At 42.3% G+C, this 13,550-nt stretch overlaps 1 protein-coding gene and 1 non-coding gene across 2 annotated transcripts; both read right to left on the bottom strand.

Moving 5' to 3' along the window:
* Positions 1–5,686: 5,686 nt before the first annotated feature.
* Positions 5,687–12,935, bottom strand: H2AZ1 (H2A.Z variant histone 1). Its single transcript, XM_089680550.1, has 5 exons — positions 12,782–12,935; positions 8,950–9,027; positions 8,363–8,476; positions 7,198–7,327; positions 5,687–6,017 (listed from the first exon to the last, which is right to left on the bottom strand). The coding sequence occupies exons 1-5, from the start codon at positions 12,782–12,784 to the stop codon at positions 5,956–5,958; spliced, it is 387 nt and encodes a 128-aa protein (XP_089536676.1). The 5' UTR covers positions 12,785–12,935; the 3' UTR covers positions 5,687–5,955.
* Positions 7,545–7,630, bottom strand: LOC149459859 (small Cajal body-specific RNA 18). The gene has a single exon (XR_016313194.1).
* Positions 12,936–13,550: the final 615 nt, after the last annotated feature.

The following is a 13,550-nucleotide window of genomic DNA, read 5'->3' as shown; positions in this document are numbered from 1 at the left end:
GGTTCAGGGAAACCCGGTGAGAGCTCACCGTGCTGTTCATGAGTTGGACGCCAGGGTGTATCCTTCCCTCATGCCTTCGGCCCACCTCACCTCCCAGGAGGTGCAGACTGAATGGGCCAAAGAGACAGAGGGAATATCGCAATCAGGGATCCAGAGGTCCAGCAGGGTCTGGGCATCACCGATAGTCTCGGTCCCCAAACAGGATCAGATGACCAGGCTTTGTGAGGACCTTGGAAAACTGATCGCCAGCCCTGTGGTTGATGCCTACCTTATGCCCAGGAGCCATGAGGTAATGAAGCATCAGGCAGGTGCCCGCTGTCTAACCATCATGGACCTTAGCAGAGGGTATGGGCCACCATCTCTAACCTAGGAGGCTCAGGACGAGTCAGCCTTCACCGCCCCATGTGGCTTGCCGGAAGGGGGCACCCATGCGCATGCACTCCAGAGCTGGGCTGTGTGACACACACAGCACTGGTAAACCATACCGCTGGATCTCTTCTCACAGGAGTTTGATTGAGAGCAGCAAGAGCCTATGGCGGTAGCAAGCACGCACAAGTGCCCCCATGTGAAGCAGCTTGTCATGGGAGCACTGGACAGAGAGTAGGAGCCAGGAACGCCGGCGGTGAACCCGAAAAGAGGTTTGGCACATTTCTGTACAATTCGATTGCACAGAGCAGTTATGTACAAAGATTAGGATTCTACCGATGCTGATTTTTTTTAATGCTGATGCCTTTGCAGTTCGATTTGAGTCCATACAAAATATATGGGCTCAAATCGCACTGCGCAGAATCTCCTATTTTTTTAACAGGAATGTAGTGTGATTCCTGTCCAAATCGCATGCGGTTTCCCCCCACTGCTCCTGTGTGATCCCAGTATAGAAAGACAGGGAAGTGCCATCTAAGAAATGCAGCAATGGGCAAACAGTTTATCAATGTTATAACAACTGACATGTTAAAAGTACATAATATATCTTGCATGTCAAATGTAAAACCACCGGCACTTGCGGTGCTCACGGGGCTTGAGGAGATGTACCGTATAGGCAGTCCGCCCCAAGCTCACATCACTTCTGCCCTATACGCACAGGAGTCCCGGAACTTCCTACATCTCCTCCACCCTGTGAGCACTGCAAGCCGCCGTTGTTTTTTTCCCCTTGTCAGTTGATGTCTGCTATTACACCAATAGGTACATAGCATAGGTGTCCCTGTTTCTTAAACGGTACTAATTGCATTTGTATAATAACTAAACGAAGATTAGTGAAACAATATGCAGTATATTATATACAATGCACTTGTAGCACCCTCCTATATAGGTGCTAGGTTAGGTAAATGTAGCTCTTGGCTCCACTGTAAACAGTTGAGCAGCTTGTGATTATTGTTTTCTGTATTTTACAGGCTGTAGGTTTGATTGCACTTCCCTGAAATCCAGAACACTCTGGGATGTTCTGGGATATAGATGTGGAACAAGGAAAACGGACAGCATGAATATTTATACTGTCAATAGCCAATCCTTGCGGGAGACTGCACAGATGGTTGCTGGGAAGGTGTATAAATAGAGGGGCAGAACAACACTGTATTCTTGCAAAAGATTCCACATGTTCAGGTGGGGGGTCGCTACCCCTCTCCTCAAGCCACTGTTCATCAAGGTCCCTGCAAGGTCTAGCTGGAGAGGGCTATACTTCAGTCCTGCTTTGGAGTTATTTGGATCTCTGCTCAATCCTCCTATCTTCTGGAGTTATGAATCTGGTTAACCTCTGCCACACTGGAATATATCTGCAGTACTTGATGGAGGCGTTCAATTACTTAAAGGACATTTGTGAGTAGTGATCTAAGCTAGGGATTTTGTTCCTGCTAGCAGAGAAGTGTTCCTTCTCAAAGTAAAGAAGCCAGTAGTTATGGAGTGGAGTCTGCTCTCAGAGTTTCATCCCTGGCTTAACGGTTTTGGCTCCAACTCTTGGGACTGTGCACTATTGGGATTGCTGCGATCTGTAGTTCCTCTCCTGAGTGGTACATGCCAACCAGCCCCCTCTAGTTTGCTAAGCTTGGGCTAAGTAGTCTCTCTTCTAAGATACCTATACAGCCAGGCCTTTTCAGTGTCATTGTGGGAAAACTGTTCTTTTAAAGAATTCCGGGGAAAAAAAAATATTTTCCCATGCAGTGGGGTTGTGCCTGCACTGCATGGGTTAACTGCTTGTTTTTGTCTTGGAGTGCAGAGAACCAAGATATACTTACCTAATCAACCAATCCTCCGAGTGCAAAATCAGTCCCTGCTGCTCCTGCCCCCCTCTCCACCACCAAGCGCTAGCAGTTTTGTGAATGGTCTGTTCCTGATGTAATCGCACCCATAGATGTGAGGACAGCAAGAACAGTCCATCACTAGACATAGGGGAGCGTGCTTTTCCAGCGGATCGAGTAATTATAGCTTTTTCTTGCGCACCTGGACAAAACAAGACGTTAATCCATGCAGTGCTGGCACAGCCCCATTACATAGGAAAATATTTTAGTTTTTAGTTAATCTTTCACAGTGGATTTAGAGTCTGGCAGAAGATATTTGTTTTCTGAAGTTCAGCTATAGTGAAGAGTATCCTCCTATTTTATACCTATTTATATATTATTATATATTATCTATTTTATATATATTAATAATACATTAGTTCTGCAGTATCCCATATTACCCTACGCCCTATCCAAGTTACCTAAATTAAAACCACAAAAAGATACCACGATGAGCCAAATGTGACTGTTGCTGTGTGCCTGGCTGCCTCTGCACTACTTGGGAAAGAACCAGGGCAATATTGTAGCAGCTACTTGGGGGGTGGTGGTGAGCGCTACACATTGTATAGGGTGGATTGGGTTATGATACACAATGTAAAATGTGGAGCATGTAAAATACAGTGTATGGCTTGGAGGCCTAGAGTATGCAGTGTACAGTGCAGAGTATAGCAGTCAATAGAAAGTAATGTAGAGAGCAGAATGTGGAGAGTGCTGATCCACAGAATGCAACATACAGTGTATGACGTACAGATACACATCATGTAAAATACACTGTACTATCGCATGTATTGGTCCACAGCATGTAATGTACAGCACAGCCTATGGAGTGTGCTGATCCACAGCATGCAACATACTGTGCAGGGTATGGAATGTGGCTGCCCCGAGTATGTAACATACAGTACAACATGGATTGCGCTGATTCACATGTAACATACAGTACAGGGTATGGAATGTGGTTGTCCTGAGTATATAACATACAGTACAGCATATGGATTGTGCTGATCCACAACATGTAAGTGCAGGGTATGGAATGTGGCTGTCCCAAATATGTAACATAGTACATTTGAATTGTGCTGCTTCACATGTAACCTACAGTGCAGGGTATGGAAGGTGGCTGTCCCAAGTATGTAACATCCAGCACAGCATATACCCTTATAGGGGGACAGGTCACCACCCCCCCCCCCCCCCAGGAACCATCGGGCCTAGGGTTTCATCAGCTCATCTCCTAGGAGTGTCCAGCTAGGAGAGGAGCTGGGTTGGCCTGTTTGTCATGCAAGGACAATCATTATGAATTCAGTAACAGGTTTGCAGGTCTGTGTTAGAAAGTTGCTTTCAGAGCTGCAGGAATTCTCTATGGCCTGCCACTCCTTTTTCCAGTCTCTGTACAAAGGAATGCAGTGCAGAACCAGTCACACACGCAATGGAACACAACACAGCCCAACCCTGCACCCCTCACCCAAATGTCTATGTGACCCTTTATGCCGCAGCATCCATTACCGGCTTATGTCAATGTCCTCTGCTGCAGTGTTCACTTGACATTGCTGGAAGGAAGGGGGAGAGCGTGTGATGAGGAATTGAGAGCAGCTTCACTTTCCATTGCAGATGTAAAGGGGAAAACACACACACACACACACACACACACACACACACACACACACACACACACACACACACACACACACACACACACACACACACACAGAACCCCTCTGTGCTGGGGGAAGAATTCTCAGCTGTATCAGCAAAGATGACCCCATGGCTGTGGGCAGATCTGCAGTGCTGCCTACATACAGCAGGATGCAGTGCTGGATTGATTACATACACATTTTTTTCACTCAAACCTTGGTGTGACCCTCTCTGTAGAAGCATTCACTCCCCTATTTGTTTTATTCTGCCACAGTGATCACTTGAAGAAAGACAAGAGTTCCAGCTCCTTCCTTCAACTAACTACTCACACTGTGCCTGAGGCTGCATTCACATGTTACAAGGCAAGTGTTAAATACAACATCCAGAACTTAGAGTTACAAGTCTGGGAAATCCAGTTATCTACATAGAAGGCAACCTACAGGATTATCCCATGGGTTGGGTCCTTTTTTCTTTTTCCCCCTCTCCTCCACTTAACATGTATAATATATATGGCTTGAAAATGCAAGTCCACTCATAGTGATAGCCCAATCCTACATAACCTCTGAGAAATTACATTCACATATCCTTGCTCCGAGACCCTGTGTGGCCTACTGGGCGTTGTAAAGGCTGAAGTTTTTTTCCCTCCTTTTCTTTTTCATGCATGAAGGTATGCAGATCCCCCTAAATATATACCCAAGCCCGATCCAGCAATATGCAGAAGAGCTGTTGCTGTCCCAGCTCTCTGCCTCCTTATTGGCCAAGACACAGAAGTGGGAACCATTGGCAGTGGGGGTATGCTGGAGAGGAGCCAGGATTGACAGCGGGGGACCCAAGAACAGGAGGATCAGGGCTGCTCTGCACAGAGCAGGTGAGTAGAACAAATGTTATTTAACCACTAGCCTACTTGGGAACTTTTACCCCCTTTGTGCCCAGGCCAATTTTCAGCGCTGTTGCACTTTGAATGACAATTGCACAGTCTTGTAACATTGTACTCATATGAAATTTATCATTTTTTTCCCCCCCACACAAATAGAGCTCTCTTTTGCTGGTATTTAATCGCCACTGGGTGTTTTATTTTTTGCACTATAAAACAAAAAACTTTTTGTTTCTATTATAAAAATTTTGCAAACAGGTAATTTTTCTCCTTCACTGATGTGTGTTTAGGATGCACCGATGAGGTGGCAGATAGGCAGCAATGATCAGTACAGATGTCCGGTTTCATTTGCCGGTTATCGGCAGTACTTTCCTCACGCTGTGACAGCGTGAGGAAAGTGCAGCCGATAACTGTATTTACTCAGATCTGCTGTGTCATTGGACACAGTTGATTGCCGAGTGCACACGGGAGGGCATCATGACACCCTCCCAGAAGTGTGCAACCGCGCTGTAGCCATCATTCAGCTATAGCACAGTTGGCAAGCGGTTAAAAAAATATAAATAAAAATTGGAGCCTTTATTACCAAGATTTTCACTGTTGGATCCTGCTTCTTACACTTTCACAAATACAAGTTTGTACTCGCTGTGCACAAACCAACAGTAAAAGAGGCTGTGTGGTATTGGACAGCAAAGATTACAACTGGGTCATGTAAATATGTAATTTGTCAGTGATATATGGGAGGACACCGAAGCCCCAGAAGTGTGAGCATTTAAAAACTGGACATAAAGCTTGTGTGAAACTCAACAGGAGGCATGCAGCATTAGTACAAGGTTCCTAGCTTTTTAGGAATGAAACTAAAAAACCCTCACCGTTCCCATTAAAAGATAACCATCTACATTTTAAAACAGTCAGTCAATTTTATGTCACCAAAAATGATTTATTTAACATATCTTCAAGTAATAGAATCATTTCCGTTTGACTGGTATAAAAAGAATACACATCTTTTTCTAAGAAAAAAAAAAAAGTTAAAACCAACATCAGTGTTCACTCAAGACTGCCTTCTTTGAAGCTGAAACTGGAAGAGTGATTACAATCCCATTCCAGAGACCTGGTTACTGTAACACTGATAAGCAGCAATACAAAGTTCGATGTTGAGCCAGTGTCCCATTCTGAGTGAAGAATTACTTATACGGCTTTTTGTTGTTCTTTCTTTCCAATCAGAGACTTGTGAATGTGAGGAATAACACCTGCAAAAGGGGGAGGGGGAAAAAAAAAAGTTAACAGCTTTTGTACAAAATAGCCAGAGAATATGAGCCTCCATATTACTTAATGAAAATAAAAAACAACTTGAAAACCGCTACATGCAAAAATGTTTTCTGTACTACTGCAACCTGACAATTAATATTTTTATATCTTATGAATACCACTGAGATATGCAATTTAGTAAGTCAGTGAACCACAAAATTGGCAATATGGAATGGCTGCATACAGGTCAGTAACTTTTGTAAAAAGGACATCCCCAAAACTCGCACCGTAGGAAACTTTACCTTTTGAAAATTAGAAAATAAAGAAGCCCGTAGAGCATTGCGCTCAGCAGATCATGGGTGCAATCTCAGGCTCCTGCAGACTCTCAGCATAGAGAACTACAAGAACCCTCAACAGCAGCCTCGCAGTTCATTGCAAACTATAAGCTGTCAGTTTAATAGCTGGCATTACTTGTACACATTCATTCAGTGATGTGGCCATGTGGGTGGAGCCCTGTGGTGCGGTTTTCAAATCACGACAGCAGGCATGGGTAGAAGATCCCCGCCACTGTCATTGGGGGAGAAAAAAAAAAACCCACAACACACACGTTACACCCAGGGGTAATTTATTGCATTTGTGTGCCTCAAAATTACCTTTAGTGTATTTTTTTTGTACTAGATTTTTTGCATTTCCTAGACCTTTGCGGTATTATTGTGTGATATAAAAAATTGGAACTACCACTTTTTTGCTCTCTAGGGTGTCTGCTTACAGACGTTATAGAATGTTTGAGGGTTTGTGCAATCTTCAGGTCTAAAATTATTATTTAAAACGTGTGCAGAAAATTCAAAAGCATCTCTGGCAGTGAAAGGGTTAAGGTTCTCTTTGAGCCCAATGCCTGAACAAAAGGAACCAACTTCTAAAACAATGCATAGTGCATTACACCAATTACATAACATTACTGATTAGCAATGAGAAGGTAACAAAGTGGAATGTTTCCCACTATAGCAAGCTTCTCCTGCCTGGACTAAAATTAAGGCAGCTACAAACTGGACGACAAGATAAGATTCACTTTCCTTCCACTCGTATCGCTTAAAATGTTCCACATAATTCTGACTACATAGAAAAAAAAAAAAAAAAAAAAAAAAAAAAAAAACTTTCAGCCAATTCATTCAATATACTTACCACCACCAGCAATTGTGGCCTTAATGAGGGCATCCAATTCTTCATCACCTCGGATGGCAAGTTGCAAGTGACGTGGTGTTATACGTTTCACTTTGAGATCTTTAGAAGCATTCCCTGCCAACTCAAGCACCTTGGAAGAAAAACAAAAAAACAAAACAGATCTCAGTCCTTAGTCCCACTACAGCTTTTCAATGCAAACAGAGAAAGATTTTACAGGACAGGGGGTTGCAATACATGCACCTGAAAAGCAGGCATTTTAAATGTATACAAGTCAAATAAACAAGGCTCTCAGCAACACAACATTTCACTTAGACTTGTAGAGTGTGCAGTTTTTGTTTTTTAAATCCTGGTCTCAGACTTTCATATAGCACATTTTTCTACCATATAGTTCATGTGAACTAAGATTGCGCAGTGGGCTAGTCATCATGGACCAAATATTTGCTGTAACTATGCTCTGCTCCTCAATTTTTTGCACATCTTTTAAAGCCAAAAAAACCCACTAGAAATTATTTTGATTTCATACTTATACTGGTCCAATATGGCACAATGTAACTATGCATAACTCATACCCGAGGGACAGCTGGGGAAAGCAAAAATCACAGTTGGTGCTACTACAGCGATAGCTGCAACCTTCCATGTCCTGCCATAGGCTTCCCATTGACACAATGGCCACACACACAAAAAAAAAAACCCCAAAAAAACCCACACACCCCAAAAAACACAAGGTGTTCCACAAACCGTGCCAAGCTAGCAGCGCCCTGTGGTTATGGTGCATGGGTGAGCCACTGGTACAGAACCAGAACAGGACTACAGCCATCACTGCAGTAGAGTCAACTACTACTGTGATTTTCTGCTTCCCCAGCGGGTAGGAAATATGCATACTTGCGTTGTGCCACGATTAACAAAATTGCACAAACGCAAATAGCAAACTAGATGCCCCAAAAAGATTTTAAGACAACAGTCTATGTCCCCATACCTTTCTCTTAACTGCCTGCAATTTGTGGGTTTTTTTTTTTTTTTTTTTTTTAAACCGTCCAAATTGGCAGGGCTTCAGATGTAAAAAAGACAGAGGCCCATTAAATATTTTTAATTGAACCCATCAGATGTAGGAGAACTTTAATGACTTTTTAAAGTGTGCTGTAAGGTAGAATATTTGTCATTATACCTCAGCAGTAAGATATTCCAAAATGGCTGCTGTGTACACTGCAGCAGTTCCACCCACACGTCCATGACTGGTTGTTCGGTTCTTCATAATACGATGGATACGACCAACTGGAAACTGAAGATTTAAAGCGTTAAATAGAGACCAAATCATAGAGGTTTATGCAATTGGACACTAAAAACAATAAGACACAGGACAGAACAACTATTTACATCATTGATATATGTGCTGGAAAATCAAACAAAAAACAAACACGTGCAAGAAAAAACGTGTCCTAGATATTTGGCAGAACAGGGGAACCCTGACAATTGAAAGTTTTGGGCATACTGTGCTATAAATGGCCTATAGGTATGGAATTTAAACAAAAGTACTCTTTAAAGAAGCCAACATTATATTGTAACCTACTAGGGCAGGTTGAGGCCAGGAAAATAAGGAAAAGGATTTTTGCAAAAGAGGGGACAATAGCAGAGGGAAATCACTTATATCACCATAAATCATGTGCCTTCAAATTTTTAGAGATGAAAATCCAGCCGTGCCCTATGCACAAAATAATTCAGCCCACAACAGAACACAAGTTCGGTTTTCCTCACCTGTAAACCAGCTTTAGCAGAACGGGAAACAGAGGCCGCCTTGGCCTTGCCAGAGTCTTTACCAGCTTTACCACCAGCCTGCAAAAGGACAGACAATACAGCGTTAGTCATAACACAAGCAATTCAATATTTTTTATATTTGCACCTATGCAGGAAAACTTATCACTTTTGTTGCCCAAAACCATTTGTTTTCCTGTCCCAGTTTATGTGCCTCTTTGTAATAAACAGATAAGCAGGGGAAGAAAAACAAAACAAAACCACAACAGTACTTTCGTTGGATTGGATTGCAAGCTCTAGTGAGCTGGGCCCTCTGTCCTCTTGTATTGTAACTGTTTTTTTACTGGACACTTACAATCCAATTCAGGGGTGTCAAACTGGCGGCCCACCCGCTGTTGTGAAACTACAAGTCCCATCATGCCTCTGCCTTTGGGAGTCATGCTTGTAACTGTCAATCTTGCAATGCCTCATGGGGCTTGTAGTTTGGCAACAGCTGGAGGGCCGCCAATTTGACACCCGTGATCTAATTGGATGGTTTCATCTACTTCAGTGATATATGGGATTGATATCACTTTTTTTGATTGATGTATGGGAGTGTTTTAATTTATTTTTTTTACTTTTTCTGCATGATTTAGGATGATTGTGTAATGTATGAGCTTTGTTGTTTATATGCACTGAGTCTACATTAGGTAATTTATATTAAAGAGTGTATCACTGTTAATAGGTATACATGTATTGAAACTACTGTCTCCCTCCACTTTGTAAAGTGCTGTGCAAACTGACAACACTACATAAATCCTGTATAATACTTTATAGCATATCATGCTTTTAGGCATTTTGGAGACTCTGGAAGGTAGGAAACTGCACGTTATGTCACCACATGTGTACAATCCCATAGTGTGTGCTTGGTCTCCACTTCCCCCCACCCCACTATATAACCCAAGACTTCTAACCAACGACACAAAATAGGTCTAGACCAGGGCTTCATGAAACCCTAGGGTTCCGACATAGCTGGCTAGGGAGTCCTTCAGCAATTTCTACCACTTAAGTAGGATCCCACTGATCATTTTAGCTATCTGTAAAGCCTAGTACACACTATGAATGAGAAGATCAGACAACCTATCATGCGATTTTCCATGATGTAGCCTGGGCAGTATTGACTTGTAAGAAAATTCTCATATGACTAAGGCAAACGTACCTATGCACTTGCATAGAAAAGAAGTGTAGGGTTGTTCTATGCTTCTGCTCAAGCGCATTTTTTTTTCTATTCAATTATTTACCTACAAGACCTGTACACATTTATCGTATGTGAACACGTCTGATTTTGCATTAAAGAAGCACCATTGGCTTTTGTCATCCTGAAAAGTTGGAATCAGCTGCCGGAAGTACGATGCTAAAAATTAGATATTGGATTGATCGTTCTTTGTACAGAAATTAATTCGATTTTCTTATCGTGTGTACAGGCCATAAGGGGAGAATTCTTCCCAGTGCCAAGTATAAGAAGCATTCTTTCCACTGAACATCACACTACTGCCCAGTACACAAGGTCAGAAAAGCGAATTACAAAAATCGTTTTTGGAGGAATTGTACGGCAATCTCGTCTACTGCCTATGGAGGAAGGCAATTTGATGACAAACCGCGTCAGGGGAAGTGACATCAGGTTTAACCGGAAGTGCCGCAGTGGCCATTTGGATACAGGTTGATTGTACTTTCCTTTCATATAAGCGCAATTTTAACAATAAATTGGTCATTTTATATTACTGCTGCACTATGGGCTGGTATGTTTACTTATGGCGATTGAGAGTTTATGAAGAACAGGTAAGGAGAAAACAGAGTGAAGATTACACCAAGTACTGAAGGCACATATTGATGTATGCAGGGTAAGGTGCATGCCTAAAGGGGAAGGGATTGATTTGCAAATTGGAGGTGGATGGTGTATGTCGAGGATAAGCCATGCGGATGGGGTTTTATGCACATTTTTACCATATGAGGGCAAGAGTAACTAGTGAGGATAGTGGTGGATACCATTCACAAAATGTCCTGTATTTACACGAACGGGTGTATCACATATATTCTGTGTGGCATTACTACACTATATCAGTTTTTTTTTTTGCTTTGGAGATTGGGAGAAGACAAGTAGATGGTCAAGAGGACAGATAGAAAAGATCATATGATATACAATGCATTCTTATTGGGAAAATTATGGTAAGAATATATGAAGATCTGTGAAGGATAGTGTGCGCTGTTAAATTAATGCGTCAATATCCGGAAAAAAAAAAAATTCTCGTTCGATAACAGTGTGAACGATTTTCATTTAATCAGTAGAATATTCGTAAAAAAACAAAACAAAACCAACCCGAGAGACCAAGATCAAGCATTGCAAGAATACATTTCAATACATCACTTTCAAAGTTGTATTTGGTCATACGAGAAATTTCATAACTTTAGTAAACTTCATTTTTTGACATGAGGCCAACATGCAACAAAAAAAAAAAAAAAAAAATGAATGATAAGTCGCCCAATTTATCTGATCATGTGTTCTAAGCATAATGCATCACGAGTTGTAGATATTGTCATTTTTTCATCAGGGGTTCCCCAAGACTGGAAAGTTATTTCAAGGGTTCCTCTTGGGCACTGGACTTTTTTTTTTTTTTTTTTAGAGCTGCTGCCATTGACGTTTTTTTTCTACAGCCAATAAACTCCCCAGCATGTTATCCTATGGGCCTATACACACATAGGCTTTAATCAGCAGTTTTTGGCAGGGGTGTTTTTTGGATGGAAAAAAAAACCCTTAAAACTATTAGGACTCATGAGGAATTCAGCTATTAAAAAAAATAAATCTACTGCTGAAAAAAACAGCAGTTTTGTTTGGTCAAAAAGTTTGTTCTGTGTAAAAACTACAAAATGCTGAAAAACATGGCTAACTGCTAATGCAAAAAAAAAAAAAAAAAAAAAAGGCGGAACGTTTTTTTTTTTTACAGTGACTTTATACAGCTAACACTACTGGCAGTGTGCATGAGGACTAAAGAGGTTAAGAAAGGCTACTTTAGACAGAAGTTGACCAAAGAGAAAAAAAAAAAACCTACAATGGAAACAGAAAAACAAACCCAAAAAAAAAAAAAAGACAAAACCACACACAAACACCCCCTCCCCTCAAAAAAAAAAAAAAAACCCACACACGCACCACCAGGCAAACCCAACCCTCAAAAAAGAAAAAAAAACTACTATTTGGTATGTGAAGTTCTCAACTTTCACACTTGCTTTTCTTGGACACCAAAAGCAAAAATGGAAGGTTCTCTGCTCAGTGTATAACTAGCAAAAGGCCATATGGGTAGTAGAAAAAAGGGGGGAAAAGCAAAGCAAAAACACTAAACCGATAGAAACAGAAGAAAGAAAACAAAAATCACCCTCATCCATCCAGCCCACTCCCCAGCTTAGCAAGCATGCAATAGAAGGCATTGTGACCCAGAAACACTGGGCTTTGTGCTGCCATCCGGGGAGTGGGCTGGATTTTGTTGCATGCTTCCATCATACAGATCTCAATGATCATCGTTTTGGCCCCGATCACATCCAATCTCATAGCAGTCCATCATCCCTAATCACCCATCTGCTTCATCATCCGCACCCCCACCAATACAGACTACAGTAGACCATACATTCCCCCCCAGCCGCAGGCTCTGACCCGGGAAACCACGTGCTGTAGCCTGAATCAGGAAGCGTTAGTCCGCCTCGGTGCTCCCCCCAGCCCCGTGAATGTACATCACTATACATCGCGAACATACACGTCTGCAGTATCAGAGGCGCACGTATAATGCCCCCATCCCCGCACACTCACCATGTTTTCTCAGAATATAGCTCACCACCGTCCACAATACAGCTCACAATAGACCCAACTTGTCCGCAGCCATATAAGAACCCGGGAACATCCAGGCCAGAAACTCAGAAAGCGGCCAATAGCGGGCGCCGGCGTCAGCAGCGGGCGTGGCCTGTGCGGGAGAAGGCGGAATAGGCGGGGCGTTGTTGTAGCTCCATTGTTTGGTAACACTGTGGAATGTGATAGGTGGAGAGCTCACGAGGAGGGAAGTGGAATGGGGCTGGAAATCCCGCTCTCTTTGTGTGAAGGAGAGCAGCCATGTCTCTGAAACTCATATTATTACATTCATCCATAAGTCAACGTACAATGTCAAACTTCAAGCCCCTTACATGCCAGGATCAAAAGACATGCGTCCACATGCATTTGGGGCTCATTCACACGGCAGGGTTGCCACCTCATCACTTTAAAACCAAACACCTATTCCTTGCACAGCTTCTGTGGCTGATTAAGGCAGTAATTAAATATATCTGCATTATATTAGCCCTAGAACCTGTGCAATGAATATGTGTTCAGTTTTAAAGCGATGAGGTGGTCACACGGGTGTCTAAAATGCAATGTATAGATACGGAAAGCATATCATTTTCTATATATCAAAACAGCACTATAGGAATCAATGGGGCCATTGCTGCTAAAAATGAAAATGTTGTGTAGGGTTTCCACCTCATTCCTTCCTAAATCGCAGATATTTACAGCCGCATCGTAGTGTTTTGCACACCGCAAGACACAGCAT

This window comes from Staurois parvus, unplaced genomic scaffold (assembly GCF_062004578.1).
Source record: "Staurois parvus isolate SC_StPar_1 unplaced genomic scaffold, SC_StPar_1.0 ptg000244l, whole genome shotgun sequence".
Taxonomy (NCBI): Eukaryota; Metazoa; Chordata; class Amphibia; order Anura; family Ranidae; genus Staurois; species Staurois parvus.
This window is presented reverse-complemented; position numbering and strand designations above follow the sequence as displayed.

Excerpts from the sequence above, each read along its gene's own strand:
- H2AZ1 (XM_089680550.1), bottom strand. Across the intron at positions 7,328-8,362 it reads TGGAATATCTTACTGCTGAG|GTGCTTGAGTTGGCAGGGAA; the intron begins GTATAATGACAA and ends TTTTCTTCCAAG. Across the intron at positions 6,018-7,197 it reads GGCCACAATTGCTGGTGGTG|GTGTTATTCCTCACATTCAC; the intron begins GTAAGTATATTG and ends CCCCTTTTGCAG.